At 38.2% G+C, this 25,668-nt stretch overlaps 1 protein-coding gene across 1 annotated transcript in view; it reads right to left on the bottom strand.

Moving 5' to 3' along the window:
- The window catches only part of DPP10 (dipeptidyl peptidase like 10), a gene marked incomplete at its 5' end in the record, with an annotated part of 707,293 nt that overhangs the window by 61,884 nt on the left and 619,741 nt on the right, over nt 1-25,668 (bottom strand). Inside the window, one exon of the mRNA XM_053698006.1 lies at nt 5,727-5,818. Coding sequence (XP_053553981.1) covers nt 5,727-5,818 — 92 coding nt within the window. The remainder of the gene's footprint in view (nt 1-5,726; nt 5,819-25,668) is intronic.

Raw genomic sequence — 25,668 nt, 5'->3', positions numbered from 1 at the left:
TAAAGAAAACATTACAAATACTATTACAAACATAAATTCGAATTTTTCGAATTCGAATATAAATTCGAACTTTTCGAATTCGAATATTGCATAATTCGAATATTACATTTTAAAGCATTAGAAATACTATTACAATCTAAATTCGAATTTTTCGAATTCGAATACACGTATTGCATAATTCGAATATTACATTTAAAGAAAAAGCATTAGAAATACTATTTCAATCTAAATTCGAATTTTTCAAATTCGAATATTGCATAATTCGAATATTACATTTAAAGAAAAAGCATTAGAAATACTATTTCAATCTAAATTCGAATTTTTCAAATTCGAATATTGCATAATTCGAATATTACATTTAAAGAAAAAGCATTAGAAATACTATTACAATCTAAATTCGAATTTTTCGAATTCGAATATTTTCGAATGTAATCGTAAAATTCGAAACCGAACATTCGAAAATCGAATGTTAGAATGTTATGTAAACATTCGAAATTCGATTCGAACGAATGTTGCGAAACATTCGCCCATCCCTAACAATGACCCAAAGCACAGCTTTAAACTATGCAAGAACTAATTAGGGGAAATAGCAGTCAGCTGGTATTCAGTATTTAATGGAGTGGCCAGCACAGTCAGCAGATCTCAACCCTATTGAGCTGTTGTGGGAGCAGCTTGACTTATGGTAGGTAAGAAGTGCCCATCAAGCCAATCCAATGTGTGGGAGGTGCTTAGGGATGGGCGAATGTTTCGCAACATTCAAAAAACGGCACTAATTTTAACACATTCGTTCGTTCGAATCGAATTTTGAATGTTTACATAACATTCTAACATTCGATTTTCGAATGTTCGGTTTCGAATTTTACGATTACATTCGAAAATATTCTAATTCGAAAAATTCGAATTTAGATTGTAATAGTATTTCTAATGCTTTTTCTTTAAATGTAATATTCGAATTATGCAATATTCGAATTCGAAAAATTAGAATTTAGATTGAAATAGTATTTCTAATGCTTTTTCTTTAAATGTAATATTCGAATTATGCAATACGTGTATTCAAATTCGAAAAATTCGAATTTAGATTGTAATAGTATTTCTAATGCTTTAAAATGTAATATTCGAATTATGCAATATTCTAATTCGAAAAGTTCGAATTTTTATTCGAATTCGAAAAATTCGAATTTATGTTTGTAATACTATTTGTAATGTTTTCTTTAAATGTAATATTCGAATTATGCAATATTCTATATGGAAACATTCAAAATGATATATTTGTATCTATTATGTATCAATTTACTAAATTCCCACCCTACCACATGAACTATTGAACTTCTGAATAGTATTTGTTAAATAGAATGTTAAATTCGAAATTTCGAATGTGGACATTCGATATAATTATAAACATTCAAATTCGAAAGTGACATTCGAAAACTGTAAATAACATTCGATTTTCGAATTTTCAAGAATATTCGTTCTTATTGACATTCGAATTTAGAATTCGAATTTCGGTAATAACATTCGTTCTACATTCGAAATTCGAAAATTTACACATTCGCCCATCCCTGGAGGTGCTTAAGGAAGCATGGGGTGAAATCTCTTCAGATTGCCTCAACAAATTAACAACTAGAATGCCAAAGTTCCGCAAGGCTGTAATTGCTGCACATAGATTATTTTTTGATGAAAGCAAAGTTTGGAGGACACAATTATTATTTAATTTAAACTTTGTCAATGGTTATATTTCCTTGTCAAACTCAAACTCATTTCATGTATGTCTTTATAAAATATAAGGAAATGTCTAAGTGACCACAAACATTTGAACACCAGTGTAGCTACCAGTTTATATTTGGTACGATAACCCTGCAGGTGTAAAATGCATAGAGAATATACACAAGAACCTCAGACATGCCCAAGGAAAAACTTATTTTTTAATAGACATTTAAAGTACACTTTGAATTCTGTACTTTTTGGTATGACTTTAACTCCAGATTTTAAAATGCCATAGTATATTAAGGTCTAGAGTAAAAGTAGAGAACCATCGATAAAAGGTTTTAAGTTATGATTAGATTTAAAGTGATGGTAAAGTCACCCTCCATGTAAAAGCGTTTTTTTCTATGTTAGTGTATGGAGGCACGCTCCTGAGCTTTTCTTCTCTGGTCGTGTCAGACAGCAGCTGAGATCCAATATCTAACCAACTATAGAATAGCTTGTCACTGTTTACTTCATGTGATATTGTTGGTTTTACCCCAGATCGAAAGCAGCAGTTTCATGAAACACAAAGTGCTAACCATCCAACACAATCATAGCATGAGAAAGTAGAAAAAAAAACCTTTACAAGAAGGACGACGGAGTGGGGAGGGGTATATATAATATTTATATGGATTGCTGCATATAGGTTCAATATTGCAAATACTGTAATGTAAATTTAATACATGTGAAACAAAAGGTTTATTGATAAAAACATGTTTTGTGGCAGTATTAAAGGGATATGGCATATTAAAAGGGGTAGGACCGGGAAGTGGTCATGGATATATATACTTCTGTGTATGTAGGTATGTATGTATGTACGTATGTATGTATGTGCATATGTATGTATATGCATATGTGTGTATGTATATGTGTGTATGTATATGTGTATGTGTGTATGTATGTATATGTGTATGTATGTATATTCGTATGTGTGTATGTATGTGTGTATGTGCCTATGTATGTATGTGTGTATGTTTGGATGTGTGTATGTGTGTTTGTACTTTTATGCGTATGTGTGTATGTATGTATGTGCCTATGTATGTATGCTTATGTGTGTATTTCTGTAAGTGTGTATGTATGTGTGTATGTGCCTATGTATGTATGTGCATATTTGTGTATGTACATATGTATGTATATGTGTATGTATGTATATGTGTATGTGTATATATAAGTATAAGTGTATGTATGTATGTGTCTATGTATGTATTTGTGTAGGTATGTATATTCGTATGTGTGTATGTGCCTATGTATGTATGTTTGTGTTTGGATCTGTGTATGTGTGTTTGCACGTTTATGCGTATGTGTGTATTTATGTATGCTTATGTGTGTATGTTTGTAAGTGTGTATGTGCGTATGTATGTATATGTGTATGTGTATATGTATGTATATGTATATGTGTGTATGTATATGTATATGTGTGTATGTATGTAAGCATATGTGTGTATGTATGTATATGTGTGTATGTACAGTGGGGCAAAAAAGTATTTAGTCAGCCACCAATTGTGCAAGTTCTCCCACTTAAAAAGATGAGAGAGGCCTGTAATTTTCATCATAGGTATACCTCAACTATGAGAGACAAAATGTGGAAACAATCCAGACAATCACATTGTCTGATTTGGAAAGAATTTATTTGCAAATTATGGTGGAAAATAAGTATTTGGTCAATATCAAAAGTTCATCTCAATACTTTGTTATATATCCTTTGTTGGCAATGACAGAGGTCAAACGTTTTCTGTAAGTCTTCACAAGGTTGTCACACACTGTTGCTGGTTTGTTGGCCCAATTCCTGCATGCAGATCTCCTCTAGAGCAGTGATGTTTTGGGGCTGTCGCTGGGCAACACAGACTTTCAACTCCCTCCAAAGGTTTTCTATGGGGTTGAGATCTGGAGACTCGCTCGGCCCCTCCAGGACCTTGAAATGCTTCTTACGAAGCCACTCCTTCATTGCCCGGGTGGTGTGTTTGGGATCATTGTCATGCTGAAAGACCCAGCCACGTTTCATCTTCAAAGCCCTTGCTGATGGAAGGAGGTTTGCACTCAAAATCTCACAATACATGGCCCCATTCATTCTTTCATGTACACGGATCAGTCGTCCTGTTCCCTTTGCAGAGAAACAGCCCCAAAGCATGATGTTGCCACCCCCATGCTTCACAGTAGGTATGGTGTTCTTTGGTTGCAACTCAGCATTCTCTCTCCTCCAATCACGACGAGTTGTGTTTCTACCAAACAGTTCTACTTTGGTTTCATCTGACCATATGACATTTTCCCAATCCGCTTATGGATCATCAAAATGCTCTAGACTACTTCAGACGGGCCCGGACATGTACTGGCTTAAGCAGGGGGACATATCTGGCACTGCAGGATCCGAGTCCCTGGCGGGGTAGTGTGTTACTGATGGTAGCCTTTGTTACGTTGGTCCCAGCTCTCTGCAGGTCATTCACTAGGTCCCCCCATGTGGTTCTGGGATGTTTGCTCACTGTTCTTGTGATCATTTTGACCCCACGGGGTGAGATCTTGCGTGGAGCCCCAGATCGAGGGAGATTATCAGTAGTCTTGTATGTCTTCCATTTTCTAATAATTGCTCCCACAGTTAATTTCTTCACACCAAGCTGCTTGCCTATTGCAGATTCAGTATTCCCAGCCTGGTGCAGGTCTACAATTTTGTTTCTGGTGTCCTTCGATAGCTCTTTGGTCTTCACCATAGTGGAGTTTGGAGTGTGACTGTTATACAGGTGTCTTTTATACTGATAATATGTTCAAACAGGTGCCATTAATACAGGTAATGAGTGGAGGACAGAGGAGCCTCTTAAAGAAGAAGATACAGGTCTGTGAGAGCCAGAAATCTTGCTGGTTTGTAGGTGACCAAATACTTATTTTCCACCATAATATGCAAATAAATTATTTCCAAATCAGACAATGTGATTGTCTGGATTTGTTTCCACATTTTGTCTCTCATAGTTGAGGTATACCTATGATGAAAATTACAGGCCTCTCTCATCTTCTTAAGTGGGAGAACTTGCACAATTGGTGGCTGACTAAATACTTTTTTGCCCCACTGTATGTATATGTATATATGTGTATGTATGTATATGTGTGCATGTAAGTATGTACAGTATGTATGCATGAAGTGTTTTAAACATAACTATCATTACAATAGTATAACACTGAGCTACATGAAGAACTCCATTACCTGTGCACTATCAGCTTAACGCTCTAGTGATATCCGGCATCACTTTTACTATGCGCCCTCATAGAAGTCTATTATGTGAAGCATTTAGTCCGTGCTATAGAAATGTATATGTTAGTGCACCCTAGACTTGAGTGATAAATAACCTTGGACTATTAAAATGAGAGCAAAAGACAGAAGTGCTACATTTTACTTACAATTTTACCTCCTACTTTCCATACAACTTCACAACTTCTAATTTTATTGAACATTATACTGTAATGTATGTGTCTTTACAACACAGAAATGTAGGGTATGTCCCTTAGGGCCCCGAGGATCTAAAGCTCTCTGCTCTGCCAAAATGACATCTCTTCAGTACTACAAGGTCCCTTAAAATAAAGTTAGAAAGGCAAATTTTAGCCTAAGAGCTATTTTTAGCTATATAGGTTTCTGAGTGTGAGGAGTGATACATACATTGCAATATAAAAAAAACTACACATTTTTGTGTGACCGCTCTCCATGCTGATGAGTTTTTGATAACCAGGCCCTTAGATACAAATCTCACAAGGTAAAATTTGCCTTTCAAGAACACTGTAAAAAACTATGTATCATTAACAGATCTTTTTTTAAATAACCTCCCCTGAATGGAGAGCTTAGATAACCTTGTATTGTGAGTGAAGCTATTTTAATTAATTTACCTCCAAAAGACACACACATAAAGACACTCACTTGTTAGAAACACACACTTGTGGGTATTACTGGAAAATACAACCAACACTTAACAAAAGGAATCATAAAATAATAAAAGAATATTCACATTTTCTGGGACGATTCATCATAAGCCAGAATTTTGCTCACTTCCCAGCTGCCTGACGTTAGATGTCGCACAGTGACGTGATCAGTTTTAGGCTATAAGAAAAAGCAGATTATATATGATTTCTCCCAGGCATCTGAGAGTGTTGTGTTACATTCTAATTATATAATATGGTCATTTTATATTCTAATAATTTACAAGTAATAAGGAAGATAAACATAAAAGTGACTAATAAATAATAGCACTGTTTGAGGTTCATATTCAGGCAGCAGAAAACATGCATCATTACTGAATACACAGACTTAAACATTTACTGAATATACAGACTATAAATCCTCTTATTTACAACTAGATAAAGTAAATTACATTTTGTATACATATAAATTATATATACAAATAAAATGTATTCATCCGTTGAGTGTGTGATATATATATATTAATAGATAGATAGATAATTTGATGTATACGTAATGTCTGGTACAGTGCAGATCCGTCAATCTCTTGGTAATACAAACATGTGTCTTTTTATGCTTCTTCCAAATGTGTATTTTCATTCTCTCCATGGTAATAAAACAACCATAAAGGTCAGTCGCTATTATTTATTAATCTGGGAAAGACAATTTCCAATTCCTATGTTAATCACAGACGGGAACCTTTTTATGGGATGTGATGTTGGCCATAAATCATAGAGAATTGGCCTATGTCAGTCGTCAAGCAGTGCCGGTCTGGGCTGCATCGTAATGAGCAGTTTCAGGGCAGCCTAGTGACATGCAGAGATTCCAGTTAAAACTCTGTGTTCTTTTACTCAGTACATGGCCGTGTACACTCTCTGAAGGTCATAGCAATTTTTATGGTAGGTTCTATAAGAGGAGCGAGGGATTTTTTTCTCAACATACATTTTGTTATCTACAAACAGGTATAATTTTAGACTACTGTCTAGGGGCCAAAAATGTTTTTTTTCTACACTATTCATTGCTGTGTTTTTAATTAAATACTCAAAACCTCTCTGTTAGTTTTACATAAAGACAGTCACTGACCTTCTCTTTTCTATTTTAAACCCACTCTAGCATGGGTGTCTAGAGGGGGGGGGGGGGGGATTTTGCTCCAAGTAAATACTCAAGCAACATTTTTGCTACCACACAGCTAAATTAACCCTTCTATTTTTTATTTAAACTAAACCTTACTCTTCTAGCTATGTGCTTGCAAGAGAGTGCAAGACTTTATTTGTGTTCTATTAATATTTTTGTTTTGTAATTTTATCCATGGGCTTTGCACCCAGGCTGGCCTGGGGTTAACTGCTTGAGTTGCTGGGAGCTGTGCAACTGTCTGAGTGCTGATGAGTAACTTGGGCTGTGAGTTTTGCAGTGGCATGGGATGTGCACCCAGTCCTGTTTGAGAGTGCAGTCTATTTACATGTTTTGTATGAGTCTAGAGAAAATACAAAGGCCCTGTGTCACCCTCGTTTATATCTCAGTGTGTTTGGTTGAAGGCATGCATTGTCTGGCTATAAGTTAGGGATCAAGGGAGAAGGAGATCATGACGTAATCCTTGGCCTTTCACCTTTCACAGCCAAAAGCTGTAACTAACTCTTCCAATTTGCTTTTAATCTAGCTGTGTGCTTGCAAGAGAGTGCCAGACTTTCTATGTGTTGAGTGCTTGTTTGTGTATGTATGTTTATATATATATGTATATATATATATATATATATATATATATATATATATATGTGTGTGTATGTGTAAATGTGTAAATAAAATATTTTCTCATCATATTGCAGCCTCAAAAATTTATTTTTGAGCTTGAGATTTTCAAAACATATTTGCCAAACCTTGTCTTATACCTAGCATAAGTACTCACTTGTTTAAAAATTATGTTTAGCTCATGTGTACAACACACTTCAAATGGTGCCACTAATATTATTATTTTTGGGGTGTTTAATTATTTTTTTTGCCCCCTTGAAAAATGTCTGTGGACGCCAATGGTCTCTAGTTTGACCCTGTTGCTCTGAGATTGCAGGCTACTACTGCTTCAAGTCACATGATATGAGGGTCGGATGATGTAGTACTAGGCAGAAGTAGTATTCATTTAAAGTTATGGTGGAGATAAAGACTGTGCATCACATGCACCCCTAGAACTGTTATTGCCTACAATACATAAGAAGTAGCAATCACACTAAATACAAAGTGTATACATTACCATAATTCTCATGTGTAAATAATAACATTTTTGTCCAGTGCACATAAAAAATATAACAGGTTATGGGGCTCAGATAAAGCACAAACCGAAGGGATCACATTAAATAAAAAGTTTGCATGACATGAATGGGCAAACATATGAGACAATGAGAGTAAAAGGCTGATTCAAGACAGCACAATGACTCTTAGTAGTAAATGTCTTGCTTCTGAGCTTATATAGAAGAAACATTCTAATTGCCAAGTTTAACCTCCCTCGTAATACTGTGACAACCTCTGAATATAAATTAACTGGGAAATGCTGTTTCACAGTAAATAGTGTCATCAGAATTTTGATCACAGACACACAGGATAAATAGATGAATGGATGGAATGACAGACTTATGACTAGACACAAAAAAGAGTTAGACAGCTAGATGGACATGGATGAACGGATAAACAGGTGGAAAACTGGATAAACAGACAGACAGATGGACAGACAAATGATAGACAAATAGGTAGATAGCTGGATATATAAACAGACAGATGATAGACATATAGACTCGAAAATAGATGGATAGGAAGACAGTTGATAGACATATAGACAGGTAGATAAATGAATATATGGACAGACAGATTATAGACAAATAGACTGGTGGTAGATAGATGGATAGACAGACAGACAGATGATAGACAAAAAGACAAGTAGATAGATGGATAGACAGACAGATGACTGACAAATAGACAAGTTGATAGATGGATAGTCAGACAGACAGATGATAGACAAATAGTCAGGTAGATAGCTGGATATATAGACAGACAGATGATAGACATATAGACACGTAAATAGATGGATAGGCAGACAGATGATAGACAAATTGACAGGTAGATAAATGAATATATGGACAGACAGATGATAGACAAATAGACAGGTAGATAGATGGATAGACAGACAGACAGATGATAGACAAACAGACAAGTAGATAGATGGATATACAGACAGATGACTGACAAATAGACAAGTTGATAGATGGATAGTCAGACATACAGATGGACAGACAGATTATAAAAAAAATAGATAGATGGATAGACAGACAGGCAGATGGACAGACAGATGATAGACAATTAGACAGGTAGATAAATGGATAGACAGACAGAGTGACAGACAGATGATAGACAAATAGACAAGTTGATAAATGAATAGACGGACAGACAGATGATAGACAAGTAGATAAATGAATAGACGGACAGACAGATGATAGACAAATGTATAGGTAGATAGATGGATAGACAGACAGACAGATTATAGACAAATAGAAAAGTTGATAGATGGATAGTCAGACATACAGATGGACAGACAGATGATAGAAAAATAGACAGGTAGATAGATGGATAGACAGACAGACAGATGGACAGACAGATGATAGACAAATAGACAGGTAGATAAATGGATAGACAAACAGAGTGACAGACACATGATAAACAATTTAGACAAGTTGATAAATGAATAGACGGAGAGACAGATGATAGACAAATGTATAGGTAGATAGATGGATAGGCAGACAGACAGATGATAGACAAATAGACAAGTAGATAGCTGGATCAACAGACAGATGATAGACAAATAGACAGGTATATAGAAGAATAGACAGACAGACAGATGATAGACAAATAGACAAGTAGATAAATCAATAGACAGACAGACATATGATAGACAAGCAGATAAATGAATAGATGGACAGACAGATGATAGACAAACAGACCGGTAGATAGATGGATAGACAGACGGACAGATAATAGACAAATAGACAAGTAGATAGATGGACATACAGACATATGATAGACAAATTTATAGATGACAGACAGTTAGATCATAGAAAAATAGACAAGTAGATGGATAGACAATTAGTTAAACAGAAATAATAAGAAAGGTACTTGCACATAATTTTAATAAACCTATATAAGTTAATCACAAATAAAGAGCACAATAAAAGACAACAAATAGACTGCTTAATCAGAGCATGAAAGAGATCTCTTATTAAAAGAGAAAAATATTAATTAGACAGTACATCATCTCAGATGAATAAATTATAAATAAAGATAAGAACTTACTTATCTGTCTAGACAACTATGGTTATCTTTTTAGTGATAAATCCCTCCCTAATTGTACCACTGTCTGGTCTATATACTATCATTTCTAATTGTGCTGAATATAAATTTTCTAAAAATGTATAAGAAGAAACGTAATATTGTATGGAAAAGTAGTGTTGTTGTTTAGTTAAGTGTGCTTTTAGTGCAGGGCCCATAAATGTCTCTGTTTCTGAAGATTCTTCCATTTGCCATTATAATATATATATATATATATATATATATATATATATATATATATATATATATATATACCATGTTTCTCTGTGTTTAGCAGCAGCATCTGTGTGTTGTAGTGCGCTATATAGGTACAGCAGAGACCATGTTACTGTGTGTGGTTTAGCAGCAGTATCTGTGTGTTGTAGTGTGCTATATAGGTACAGCAGAGATCATGTTACTGTGTCTGTGTGGTTTAGCAGCAGTATCTGTGTGTTGTAGTGTGCTATATAGATACAGCAGAGACCATGTTTCTGTGTGTGTGGTTTAGCAGCAGCATCTGTGTGTTTTAGTGTGCTATATAGGTACAGCAGAGACCATGTTACTGTGTGTGGTTTAGCAGCAGTATCTGTGTGTTGTAGTGTGCTATATAGGTACAGCAGAGATCATGTTACTGTGTCTGTGTGGTTTAGCAGCAGTATCTGTGTGTTGTAGTGTGCTATATAGGTACAGCAGAGACCACGTTACTGTGTGTGGTTTAGCAGCAGTATCTGTGTGTTGTAGTGTGCTATATAGGTACAGCAGAGACCATGTTACTGTGTCTGTGTGGTTTAGCAGCAGTATCTTTGTGTTGTAGTGTGCTATATAGGTACAGCAGAGACCATGTTTCTGTTTGTGTGGTTTAGCAGCAGCATCTGTGTGTTTTAGTGTGCTATATAGGTACAGCAGAGACCATGTTACTGTGTGTGTGGTTTAGCAGCAGCATCTGTGTGTTTTAGTGTGCTATAGAGTTACAGCAGAGACCATGTTACTGTGTGTGTGGTTTAGCAGCAGCATCTGTGTGTTTTAGTGTGCTATATAGGTACAGCAGAGACCATGTTACTGTGTGTGTGGTTTCGCAGCAGTATCTGTGTGTTGTAGTTCGCTATATAGGTACAGCAAAGACCATGTTACTGTGTGTGTGGTTTAGCAGCAGCATCTGTGTGTTTTAGTGTGCTATATAGGTACAGCAAAGACCATGTTACTGTGTGTGTGGTTTAGCAGCAGTATCTGTGTGTTGTAGTTCGCTATATAGGTACAGCAGAGACCATGTTACTGTGTGTGTGGTTTAGCAGCAGCATCTGTGTGTTTTAGTGTGTTATATAGGTACAGCAAAGACCATGTTACTGTGTGTGTGGTTTAGCAGCAGCATCTGTGTGTTGTAGTGTGCTATATAGGTACAGCAGAGACCATGTTACTGTGTCTGGGTGGTTCAGCAGCAGTATCTGTGTGTTGTAGTGTGCTATATAGGTACAGCAGTGACCATGTTACTGTGTGTGTGGTTTAGCAGCAGCATCTGTGTGTTGTAGTGCGCTATATAGGTACAGCAGAGACCATGTTGCTGTGTGTATGGTTTAGCAGCAGCATCTGTGTGTTGTAGTGTGCTATATAGGTACAGCAGAGACCATGTTACTGTGTGTGTGGTTTAGTAGCAGCATCTGTGTGTTGTAGTGTGCTATATAGGTACAACAGAGACCATGTTACTGTGTGTGTGGTTTAGTAGCAGCATCTCTGTGTTGTAGTGTGCTATATAGGTACAGAAGTGACCAGTGTTGCTATGTTCTTTTTTGGCCCCTTTGTCAGCTCTTCCTGTTGAGTTTGCTCTCCAGGACCTTTTATGAGGGTGCACCACCTGGCTGATTTTGCTAATCAAAGTAACTGAAATACAGCACTGACTGATCACACATAATAATATATATATATATATATATATATATATATATATATATATATATATATATATATATATATACCATGTTTCTCTGTGTTTAGCAGCAGCATCTGTGTGTTTTAGTGTGCTATATAGGTATAGCAGAGACCATGTTACTGTGTGTGTGGTTTAGCAGCAGCATCTGTGTGTTTTAGTGTGCTATATAGGTACAGCAGAGACCATGTTACTGTGTCTGTGTGGTTTAGCAGCAGTATCTGTGTGTTGTAGTGTGCTATATAGGTACAGCAGAGACCATGTTACTGTGTGTGTGGTTTAGGAGCAGTATCTGTGTGTTGTAGTGTGCTATATAGGTACAGCAGAGCAGTGACGTGCGGTGAGATCACAGGTTGGTGAGGCGCTAGCTATGATACTCGCGAGAAGAAAATATATAGAGTGAGTGAGGGAAAGAGAGAGGAAGAAGGTAAGTGAGAGGGAGAGGGTAAGAAAGAGGGAGAGGGAAAGAGAGAGGAGAATGGAGAGGGGAAGAGAGGGAGGGAAAGAGGGAGAGGGAGGGAAAGAGGGATAGGGAGAGAAAGAGGCAAAGAAAGGGAGAGGGAAAGAAAGGGAGAGGGGAAGAGAGGGAGAGGGAAAGAGAGGGAGAGGGAAAGAGAGGGAGAGGGAAAGGGAGGGAGAGGGAGGGAGAGGGAAAGAGGGAGAGGAAAAGAGAGGGAGAGGGAGGGAAAGAGGGAGAGGGAGGGAAAGAGGGAGAGGGAGGGAAAGGTAGAGGGAGGGAAAGAGGGAGAGGGAGGGAAAGAGGGAGAGGGAGGGAGGGAGGGAGGGAGGGAAAGAGGGAGGGAAAGAGGGAGGGAGGGAAAGAGGGAGGGAGGGAAAGAGGGAGGGAAAGAGGGAGGGAGAGGGAGGGAGGGAAAGAGGGAGGGAGAGGGAGGGAGGGAAAGAGGGAGGGAAAGAGGGAGGGAAAGAGGGAGAGAAAGAGGGAGAGGGAGGGAAAGAGGGAGGGAGGGAAAGAGGGAGAGGGAGGGAGGGAAAGAGGGAGAGGGAGGGAGGGAAAGAGGGAGAGGGAGGGAGGGAAAGAGGGAGAGGGAGGGAGGGAAAGAGGGTGGGAGGGAAAGAGGGAGAGGGTGGGAGGGAAAGAGGGAGAGGGTGGGAGGGAAAGAGGGAGAGGGTGGGAGGGAAAGAGGGAGAGGGAGAGAGAGAGAGGTGGGATAGAGGGAGGGGGGAAAGGGAGTATATACAAGTAATGTGTATATACAGGTGTATTTAGGTTTTGTGTTTTACAATTGTGCTGGTCAGGATGTAACATAATTTTTTTTTAATGGGTTTTCCAAAGTAAATGAGGAGGAGGAAGGACAAAGAGAGGAGGGAGGAAGAGGAAAGGGAGGGATGCATTTGGGGGTGATTCAACTGTGCCACAATTATGTGTGAGACAGGTTTTTAATAATGACTGCATAATGTGTTATGCAGGCAGTTACTGTGCACATCATTTTAACACATTACACAGTCTTTGATTATTAAAAGCCTGTCTCACACATTTCTGATTTTATGTATAGGAAGCAAGGAGGTGTATCATACTATTATAAAAGTCTAAGATAAAACACATTTTCTGGTTTCTTGGTATATATCTCAAGAAACCAGGAAATGTTAGCTTTCTTATATTTTATTTTACACCATAACAGAAGAGTTTTTTAAAAAAATAAACAGTTATGTTTTTTTAAATTTATTTTATCTTTTGAGATTTTACTTTGCTTTCCATGCAGTGGTTTAAAAGGAATAAAGGAATAAAGCTAAACAACATATGAGCAGTTTAAGAGACTGATTTATGGCAAGCATTTCATGGGCATAGTTTCAGGGCAGTTAAATTAATTAAATACAAAACTTAAAATATAAATGCTCTGATAATTAAAAAAACAACAACAAAGGAACAGTTACTTGCTATATATATATATATATATATATATATATATATATATATATATATATATATATATATATATATATATATATATATATATATATATATATATATATATATACACAAATATGTGTGTGTGTATTTGTGGAAGGTGTTCATATGTACCTTAACATCAATGAGTATGATTAGGAAGCTGTAAATTTTACAAACAAATATTGCCTTTCATTTAAATTTGCTATAACCTGTAGGATCAAATTGGTTAAATAAACCAAGCAATTGTGTAAGCTGCAGAGAGGGCCAGCACATAAGAGAAGCAGATGTCATCTGTGCTGAGGGTCTCACAGCAGAACGTTTTAAACACAGACTTTCCTAAAACCATCATAAACAGATAACCTCTGACTCCTCTTACCTCTGATCTTTGTCTGTGTTTAAATCCTTGCCGTTCTGCTGTGAGACACTCAGCAAGGCTCTCAGGCAGAAAGAAGGGGGAGGGGATTTCAGACCGTGCAGCTCTCTCTGTGAGAAGTTTAGCAAAATCCACATGGGGTATAGTGCACCAGTGACGTGCAGTAATAGGAGGCAGGGGAGGCACTGCCTACCCTGTCCAATCAGGGCAAAAAAAAGATTTCAAGTAATATTTATTAAAAATAAAAAACGTTTTTTTTTTTCTAATTTTTTTTTTTTGCCAAGCCCACCCCCCGCACCAAGGGTTCCCCCCCACCCCACCCATGGTGATTTTAACAACAATACCACATCATTTTGTATTTTACTGCGCTTGCGCAGCAGCCAAATTATGCATATCATCCATTGTTGCGCAATTAGGAGGCAGTGAGCCAGTCCGCTGCCCTCCATTAATTGCGCAACAATAGATCTAACATGCAATCCTCTGCTCACTTAGAGCTGCGCCACCCACTGGTGACTCGCCGGGCCCTCAGTAGCTCCAATTGGAGGCGGTTCTTAAAACCGCCTCCATGATGAGCTAGATCACTCAGCCAATCAGCATTCAGCACTGGGGGAGGCGTGCCTGCTGATTGACAGAGTGACCGGGCTTCAGTTCAGGCGGGAAGGAAGTCTGGTAGAGATAGGAGGGAGCTGCTACTGCTGCAAGTTACTGCGTGCCTGACTGCCTGTATTGCATTTGGCTTTGGCAAAGTGCAGTGGCAGTCTCAGTCAGCTGTGCAGCGGTTGTGGCTCAGTGTGGTGGTCGGAGGTCCTGGAGTGGAGGAGGACTCAGGACTGTGGGAATATCTTACCAAGGCAGCAGGCCAGGATAGTGATCATGTACATGGGGTAAGTCAGTGGAATCTGTGAACTTCACTATCCTACAGCACTCTAGTCTACACTGTGTTTATCCAGATGAAGATCATGACGCTATTTATTATTCTAATGCTGCTGCAGAAACTGAATTTATATGTGCATGATATAAATTCAGTTTCTGCAGCAGCATTAAAATAATAAATAGCGTCATGATCTTCATCTGGATAAACACAGTGTAGAGGCAGCTGCATTTGTATAGGGTTTGTTTTTTTGCAAGCAAATAAGTTAGTTGCAATGTTTTGGGCCAGTGCACTACAGTTTGTTTTTTTGCAAGCAAATAAGTTAGTTGCAATGTTTTGGGCCAGTGCACTACAGTGCACTACAGAAACTGAATTTATATCATGCACATATAAATTCAGTTTCTGCAGCAGCATTAGAATAATAAATAGCGTCATGATCTTCATCTGGATAAACACAGTGTAGACTAGAGTGCTGTAGGATAGTGAAGTTCACAGATTCCACTGACTTACCCCATGTACATGATCACTATCCTGGCCTGCTGCCTTGGTAAGATATTCCCACAGTCCTGAGTCCTCCTCCACTCCAGGACCTCCGACCACCACACTGAGCCACAACCGCTGCACAGCTGACTGAGACTGCCACTGCACTTTGCCAAAGCCAAATGCAATACAGGCAGTCAGGCACGCAGTAACTTGCAGCAGTAGCAGCTCCCTCCTATCTCTACCAGACTTCCTTCCCGCCTGAACTGAAGCCCGGTCACTCTGTCAATCAGCAGGCACGCCTCCCCCAGTGCTGAATGCTGATTGGCTGAGTGATCTAGCTCATCATGGAGGCGGTTTTAAGAACCGCCTCCAATTGGAGCTACTGAGGGCCCGGCGAGTCACCAGTGGGTGGCGCAGCTCTAAGTGAGCAGAGGATTGCATGTTAGATCTATTGTTGTGCAATTAATGGAGGGCAGCGGACTGGCTCACTGCCTCCTAATTGCGCAACAATGGATGATATGCATAATTTGGCTGCTGCGCAAGCGCAGTAAAATACAATCAAAATGATGTGGTATTGTTGTTAAAATCACCATGGGTGGGGTGGGGGGGAACCCTTGGTGCGGGGGGTGGGCTTGGCAAAAAAAAAAAATAAGAAAAAAAAAAAAACGTTTTTTATTTTTAATAAATATTACTTGAAATCTTTTTTTTTGCCCTGATTGGACAGGGTAGGCAGTGCCTCCCCTGCCTCCTATTACTGCACGTCACTGCAGCAGAGACCATGTTACTGTGTGTGTGGTTTAGCAGCAGCATCTGTGTGTTTTAGTGTGCTATATAGGTACAGCAGAGACCATGTTACTGTGTGTGTGGTTTAGCAGCAGCATCTGTGTGTTTTAGTGTGCTATATAGGTACAGCAAAGACCATGTTACTGTGTGTGTGGTTTAGCAGCAGTATCTGTGTGTTGTAGTGTGCTATATAGGTACAGCAGAGACCATGTTACTGTGTGTGTGTGGTTTAGCAGCAGTATCTGTGTATTGTAGTGTACTATATAGGTACAGCAGAGACCATGTTACTGGGTGTGTGGTTTAGCAGCAGCATCTGTGTGTTGTAGTTCGCTATATAGGTACAGCAGAGACCATGTTACTGTGTGTGTGGTTTAGTAGCAGCATCTGTGTGTTGTAGTGTGCTATATAGGTACAGCAGAGACCATGTTACTGTGTGTGTGGTTTAGCAGCAGCATCTGTGTGTTTTAGTGTGCTATAAAGGTACAGCAAAGACCATGTAACTGTGTGTGTGGTTTAGCAGCAGTATCTGTGTGTTGTAGTGTGCTATATAGGTACAGCAGAGACCATGTTACTGTGTGTGTGTGGTTTAGCAGCAGTATCTGTGTATTGTAGTGTGCTATATAGGTACAGCAGAGACCATGTTACTGGGTGTGTGGTTTAGCCGCAGCATCTGTGTGTTGTAGTTCGCTATATAGGTATAGCAGAGACCATGTTGCTGTGTGTGTGGTTTAGTAGCAGCATCAGTGTGTTGTAGTGTGCTATATAGGTACAGCAGAGACCATGTTACTGTGTCTGGGTGGCTCAGCAGCAGTATCTGTGTGTTGTAGTGTGCTATATAGGTACAGCAGAGACCATGTTACTGGGTGTGTGGTTTAGCAGCAGCATCTGTGTGTTGTAGTGCACTATATAGGTACAGCAGAGACCATGTTGCTGTGTGTATGGTTTAGCAGCAGCATCTGTGCGTTGTAGTGCGCTATATAGGTACAGCAGAGACCATGTTACTGTGTGTGTGGTTTAGTAGCAGCATCTGTGTGTTGTAGTGTGCTATATAGGTACAGCAGAGACCATGTTACTGTGTGTGTGGTTTAGGAGCAGTATCTGTGTGTTGTAGTGTGCTATATAGGTACAGCAGAGACCATGTTACTGTGTGTGTGGTTTAGTAGCAACATCTGTGTGTTGTAGTGTGCTATATAGGTACAACAGAAACCATGTTACTGTGTGTGTGGTCTAGCAGCAGCATATGTTTGTTGTAAAGTGTGCTATATAGGTACAGCAGAGACCATGTTACTGTGTGTGTGGTTTAGTAGCAGCATCTCTGTGTTGTAGTGTGCTATATAGGTACAGAAGTGACCATTGTTGCTATGTTCTTTTTTGGCCCCTTTGTCAGCTTTTCCTGTTGAGTTTGCTCTCCAGGACCTTTTATGAGGGTGCACCACCTGGCTGATTTTGCTAATCAAAGTAACTGAAATACAGCACTGACTGTTCACACAGCACGGAGAGGACTTACCATGCCCGGCAAAAGCATTGAAGAAAGAAAAGTCCTCCAGCTAGTGAAAAAATCCAAAGACCTTTATTGTGCAAATAGGGTCCCCAAAAGCTACGTTTCGGGCAAACAATCAGCTTGAAAAATAAGCTTGAAAAAGGGCTGATTGTTTGCCGGAAACATAGCTGTTGGGGATCCTATTTGCACAATAAAAGTCTTTGGATTTTTTCACTAGCTGGAGGACTTTTCTTTCTTCAATGATTTTACTAATCATCTGGGAAATATTTTAGCCAATATTAAGCTAAAATGAACCATGTATTAAAAATGTTAATTTTCTATTGCACAAATTATAATTAAATACATTTATGTTAAAATATGCAATTCATATGTGCTTTGGATAACTGAAAATTATATAGTATTAGAAAATATTATACTGGTCCCCCCCGGCTACTTCATAATGCCACCAGGCTGGCAAACTTATTTAGTTTAGTCACTGAGTGTAAGTAAAACACATTTTACTTTATTGTGCACAGATTGCATTATATTATTTCTGATACTTATTTTTATATTTAATATAACTTGCTAATTTAAGTTTATTGGGCCGATTTATTAAAGTGCGGACGGACATGATGCGATGTAGCGTATCATGTCTGCCGCACATCGATAAATGCCGTCAGCATACGCTGTCGGCATTTATCATTATACAAGCAGTTCTGGTGAACTGCTTGTGCAATGCCGCCCCCTGCAGATTGGCCGCTAGCAGGGGGTGTCAATCAGCCTGATCGTATAGGATCGGGCGGATTGAAGACTGCAGCCTCAGAGGCAGCGGATCAGTTATGGTGCAGCGGTCTTTAGAACGATGCTTCATAACTGCTGATTCCGGTGAGCCTAAAGGCTCGCGCGGAAACAGGGATATCAAGCTCCGATTGGAGCTTGATAATTCGGCCCCATGAGTCATCCGAGACAGCTTTTCTCTAAATGAGTTTTTTTTAAGTGAGACAGTTTATCACTGTCTATTTTAATGCAGATTAAAATAAATAAATAAATTCTCAAGCATTGGCTTTATGTGTTTTGTTCATACTGTCCGCACTCTAAAAGAATAAGAAAACACTATATGGTGCAATGGAAGTCAGTAGATACATTCACTAATTCTTGAATATTGTTATAGCCTTTGTTTATTCTGTAGTCCCCCTCCCCATCTATTTGATTCTTTTTAATTCTATGTAAAACGTGTTAACAAATAAGCACTATATGTAAATATCATATTTGGAGATTCCTGAATGACAGTAACTTAACTGATATCAGATAAGTATCCGCTTATTCTAGATTCAGTATTACAGTATAACATTTCTAAGTCAACAGTTTTTACTAAAATATGCAATCATCTGATCTATTGCAAGGTGTGACAAAACAATGTACATAATAGAATACCAGGTATACCTCACTTTACAGCGCTTCGCTAATACAATGCTTTGTGGAGCTGAAGTTCAACCTCCAAGGATTTTGAAACAGTGCTGTAATCATCGTTCACTCTGTTTACAGCATTACAGTGCAATATGTGTCTCAGTATTATAGTCTGGCAAATTTTACTACAGTAATTGTTACTATTTTACAGGTACAGTATTTATTGAATACTAATTGAATACTGTGCTGTGCTAGTGTTAAACTAAACGTAGCACTATTGTACCCCTAATATATGTTAGTTCAAACATGTTTTTAAACACACTGGCAAGTGAAAAGAAAGCTAAAACTGCCTTGTTTCACTTTAAGGCGGTTTGCACTTTACAGCGGGACTCCGGTCCCTAACCCGCTGTATGAGCCGGGTATACCTGTACTATTGTACTGTATATATACAGTATATGCCTATATATAATTTTATATATAATATATATATATATATATATATATATATATATATATATATAATATATATATATAGGTATAGATATATATTGTACCAAAAACCCCCAGATATATTTAGAAATATGTATTTATGAATAATTAGAACATATTGTATGTGCAGAATATTGTAATGTGAAATATTCATATTTTCATGTCGGGTTATCGCAAATGAGAATATGTGATGGGGTTTGCATGAGATTGAGGTATTTTTTTCCACTTTTTTTTCTCCATATACTTCTATGGGGGAATACGTGAATGTTCACGCGATATTCTATCTTCGGATTTTTGCACTTGTCGGTTTACCGCTAGAGCAAAAACAGTTTACTTTCAACTCATAATATGAGTGCAAAAATCTTACTTCTAGTGTATTTAACGCTCAAGCGAAAGTGTTAATTTGCACTCCATTCGTAATCTGGCCCCTAGTAATTATAGAGAAGTGTAGGTTATATTACATTTAGGGGTATAGATTATTGCACAGTTCGCTCAGTAACCTTCAATGGTGAGATGAGAGAAATACTATAAATGAAAGTTAAACTGTCATATCCTGAAAGACAAGGATGGGAAAGGGTTCTCTGCATAAATGTAGCCTTTGATAGCCCTGGGCACAGACACTGGGACTTTCAACATATATCCACATTCACTCAAAGATAAATAAAGGGGGAGGGGGCACAGAGGAAGCCGCTGTCATGCAAAGCAACACAGATTTGGAAGAAGTGAGTTTCTTGTATCAACTATTGGGTTCTATATGGCATTGTAAATCTCTTTCCCTCTCTAACGTTTGCACTAGTTTGGCTGGGCCTCTACTCCAAAAAAGCAAATATTTGGAAAAAGATATCAGTTTCCAGTGAGCATCAAGTTGGTAATGTCCCTATGAAGCAAATTCAGTTTAACTTTCAAATATATATATATTTATTTATTTTTATTTATCTTTTTTTCACATTCATTTTCTCTCATTAAATTATTGATTGCTTTGTTTTTTATTTATTTTTTAATTAAACACTGTGGATATTATTCTCAGATTTCATGCAAAGAGTGATCCTATATCTGTTTATTGGATTGATTAGGTGCTATGTAATGAGCTGTTTGCATACAACTAGGAGTTTATTTTTGCTCAGTTGTGTTCATCTGTTTGTTTTCTTGTTGGTTTTCGCTAATGTTTGAGGGTTGTGGGGATATCACCTGTAACTCATTAAGGCTTCATATTGCTAGTCCGGTTCTCTTCAGGGAGAAGTTGTTTTTTTCCTGTTTCAGAAGAGCTAGGTACTTGTACTCTATCTTGTTTTATCTAGTAGCAAATATCTGAACTCTTTATTTTCAGAGTATCCACAGGTCTTGGAGAGATTCTCTGCAAGAAGCACCTAACAAGCTTTGTATGTCCCTAAGAAGCATAAACTCAGTCGCCTTTGGTCTAAGCGTAGTTATTTTATCGTGCTTTAAGGCCTGTGTGTTTTCTTAAAGAATATACTTTTAGCAAATATGTTTCCCTCTGCTCCATTTTATGGCTAAATCAAGGCTTTTGTTTTGCACAAGTGATGTATAATCCAATAGTTTTATGTGTGAGTTCACTAAACTGCAGGAGACAGCTAGGAATAATAATAACTAGTACTTATATGGCGCCTTTCTCAGCGCTCGCTCTCGGAATTCACCAAATCGGCAGCTGAATAGTAATATTATATAGTAATAAGTTGTTATTATTACCCAATTAAATGGTACTCATTTTATCGACCTCGGAAGGATGAAGGGCTGAATCGGCCCTGCCAGGACTCAAACTTGTGACCTTGGATCTTTTAAACAGGTTTTTGTTGTAGTCAGGGCATTTACCAACTGAGCTACCTCTTGGAATAGCTCTTGGTCAAGTGATATAGCATTCTATTATCTTGTTGTCCCATAATTTCACTGTTTTTTAATAACTAAAAGTTATGTTTAAGTTGTATGAGAATAAAACAAAAACTATTAATGGCCAAAGTTTAAAAAACAAGACAGAACTTGCTGCAACTTCTCTTGTCGAAAATTGTGACAAGCGGTAACAATGTAAGGCTTTCTAACATATCCATCAAAGAAAAATTGAAAACAGTTTTAGAGAGATGAAAGGCCCCAGGGGTGTGTGTATTCAGAAAAATGACTCTTCTATGGGGCCTCTAATCTTGGCGTCAGCATGTTCTATTTCTATCATCAGCATGTTCTATTTCTATCGTCAGCATGTTCTATTTCTATCGTCAGCATGTTCTATTTCTATCGTCAGCATGTTCTATTTCTATCGTCAGCATGTTCTATTTCTATCGTCAGCATGTTCTATTTCTATCGTCAGCATGTTCTATTTCTATCGTCAGCATGTTCTATTTCTATCGTCAGCATGTTCTATTTCTATCGTCAGCATGTTCTATTTCTATCGTCAGCATGTTCTATTTCTATCATCAGCATGTTCTATTTCTATCGTCAGCATGTTCTATTTCTATCATCAGCATGTTCTATTTCTATCGTCAGCATGTTCTATTTCTATCGTCAGCATGTTCTATTTCTATCGTCAGCATGCTCTATTTCTATCGTCAGCGTGTTCTATTTCTATCATCAGCATGTTCTATTTCTATCGTCAGCGTGTTCTATTTCTATCATCAGCGTGTTCTATTTCTATCGTCAGCATGTTCTATTTCTATCGTCAGCATGTTCTATTTCTATCATCAGCATGTTCTATTTCTATCGTCAGCGTGTTCTATTTCTATCGTCAGCGTGTTCTATTTCTATCGTCAGCATGTTCTATTTCTATCGTCAGCGTGTTCTATTTCTATCATCAGCATGTTCTATTTCTATCATCAGCATGTTCTATTTCTATCGTCAGCGTGTTCTATTTCTATCATCAGCATGTTCTATTTCTATCGTCAGCATGTTCTATTTCTATCGTCAGCGTGTTCTATTTCTATCGTCAGCGTGTTCTATTTCTATCGTCAGCATGTTCTATTTCTATCATCAGCATGTTCTATTTCTATCGTCAGCATGTTCTATTTCTATCGTCAGCATGCTCTATTTCTATCGTCAGCATGTTCTATTTCTATCGTCAGCATGTTCTATTTCTATCGTCAGCATGTTCTATTTCTATCGTCAGCGTGTTCTATTTCTATCGTCAGCATGTTCTATTTCTATCGTCAGCATGTTCTATTTCTATCGTCAGCATGTTCTATTTCTATCGTCAGCATGTTCTATTTCTATCGTCAGCATGTTCTATTTCTATCGTCAGCATGTTCTATTTCTATCGTCAGCGTGTTCTATTTCTATCGTCAGCGTGTTCTATTTCTATCGTCAGCATGTTCTATTTCTATCGTCAGCATGTTCTATTTCTATCGTCAGCGTGTTCTATTTCTATCGTCAGCATGTTCTATTTCTATCGTCAGCATGTTCTATTTCTATCGTCAGCATGTTCTATTTCTATCGTCAGCGTGTTCTATTTCTATCGTCAGCATGTTCTATTTCTATCGTCAGCATGTTCTATTTCTATCGTCAGCGTGTTCTATTTCTATCGTCAGCATGTTCTATTTCTATCGTCAGCATGTTCTATTTCTATCGTCAGCATGTTCTATTTCTATCGTCAGCATGTTCTATTTCTATCGTCAGCATGTTCTATTTCTATCGTCAGCATGCTCTATTTCTATCGTCAGCGTGTTCTATTTCTATCGTCAGCATGTTCTATTTCTATCGTCAGCGTGTTCTATTTCTATCATCAGCATGTTCTATTTCTATCGTCAGCATGTTCTATTTCTATCGTCAGCGTGTTCTATTTCTATCGTCAGCATGTTCTATTTCTATCGTCAGCATGTTCTATTTCTATCGTCAGCATGTTCTATTTCTATCGTCAGCATGTTCTATTTCTATCGTCAGCGTGTTCTATTTCTATCGTCAGCATGTTCTATTTCTATCATCAGCATGTTCTATTTCTATCGTCAGCATGTTCTATTTCTATCGTCAGCATGTTCTATTTCTATCGTCAGCATGTTCTATTTCTATCGTCAGCATGTTCTATTTCTATCGTCAGCATGTTCGATTTCTATCATCAGCGTGTTCTATTTCTATCGTCAGCATGTTCTATTTCTATCGTCAGCATGTTCTATTTCCATCATCAGCATGTTCTATCTCTATCGTCAGCGTGTTCTATTTCTATCGTCAGCGTGTTCTATTTCTATCGTCAGCATGTTCTATTTCTATCGTCAGCATGTTCTATTTCTATCGTCAGCATGTTCTATTTCTATCGTCAGCATGTTCTATTTCTATCGTCAGCATGTTCTATTTCTATCGTCAGCATGTTCTATTTCTATCATCAGCGTGTTCTATTTCTATCGTCAGCATGTTCTATTTCTATCGTCAGCGTGTTCTATTTCTATCATCAGCATGTTCTATCTCTATCGTCAGCATGTTCTATTTCTATCGTTAGCATGTTCTATTTCTATCGTCAGCGTGTTCTATTTCTATCGTCAGCATGTTCTATTTCTATCGTCAGCGTGTTCTATTTCTATCGTCAGCGTGTTCTATTTCTATCGTCAGCATGTTCTATTTCTATCGTCAGCGTGTTCTATTTCTATCGTCAGCGTGTTCTATTTCTATCGTCAGCATGTTCTATTTCTATCGTCAGCATGTTCTATTTCTATCGTCAGCATGTTCTATTTCTATCGTCAGCATGTTCTATTTCTATCGTCAGCGTGTTCTATTTCTATCGTCAGCATGTTCTATTTCTATCGTCAGCATGTTCTATTTCTATCGTCAGCATGTTCTATTTCTATCGTCAGCGTGTTCTATTTCTATCGTCAGCGTGTTCTATTTCTATCGTCAGCGTGTTCTATTTCTATCATCAGCATGTTCTATCTCTATCGTCAGCATGTTCTATTTCTATCGTCAGCATGCTCTATTTCTATCGTCAGCGTGTTCTATTTCTATCGTCAGCGTGTTCTATTTCTATCGTCAGCGTGTTCTATTTCTATCGTCAGCGTGTTCTATTTCTATCATCAGCATGTTCTATCTCTATCGTCAGCATGTTCTATTTCTATCGTCAGCATGCTCTATTTCTATCGTCAGCGTGTTCTATTTCTATCGTCAGCATGTTCTTCTGTGAAATCTCAATATTCTGAACTATGATCTTTGAAACTGCAGTAGAAGAGTTGGGAGGGGGCATTATTTAATTCATGCCATGGTAAGCCCCTCTTTGTTGCCTGCAAGATTGCAGAAACTACTTTACCAATACAAAATACACAGCAAACAACAATTACACCAATTCAGAGAACCTAGTTTGCAAATGTGTTTCCTAACTATTGCAGTTGTCATTTTTGTTTTTCCCCATTGATAGCTGTTCTAGTTTGATGGTTGAGACATTGGGGCCTATTTATCATATGTCTGTCTCCGTATTCAGCATTGCACCAGCAGCTCTTGTGAGCTGCTGGTGCAACGCCGCCCCCTGCAGACTCGCGGCCAATCGGCCACCAGCAGGGGGGTGTCAATCAACCCAATCGTACTCGATCGGGTTGATTTCCGGCGATTCCTGTCCGCCTCATCAGAGCAGGCGTACAGGGTTATGGAGCAGCGGTCTTTAGACCGGTGCTTCATAACTTGTGTTTCTGGCGAGTCTGAAGACTCGCCAGAAACACAGGCCCACAAGCTCCTTACGGAGCTTGATAAATGGGCCCCATTGTGTATTGGGGTACTTAACGGAAAATATTTATGCTAATGAAGGAACACCCACTGGTGATAGGCTGGAAAAGAGAGCCTTAAAGGGATGCTAAACCCAAATTTTTTCTTTAATGATTCAGATAGAGCATGCAATTTTAAGCAACTATCTAAATTACTCCTATTATCAAATTGTCTTCGTTCTCTTGCTATCTTTATTTAAATAGCAGGAAGGTAAAGCTTAGCCCATTTTAGGTTCAACACCCTGGATAGCGCTTG

This window comes from Bombina bombina, chromosome 1 (assembly GCF_027579735.1).
Source record: "Bombina bombina isolate aBomBom1 chromosome 1, aBomBom1.pri, whole genome shotgun sequence".
Taxonomy (NCBI): domain Eukaryota; kingdom Metazoa; phylum Chordata; class Amphibia; order Anura; family Bombinatoridae; genus Bombina; species Bombina bombina.
Note: the sequence above shows the minus strand (reverse complement) of the source record. Positions and strands in the feature narration are given on the sequence as shown.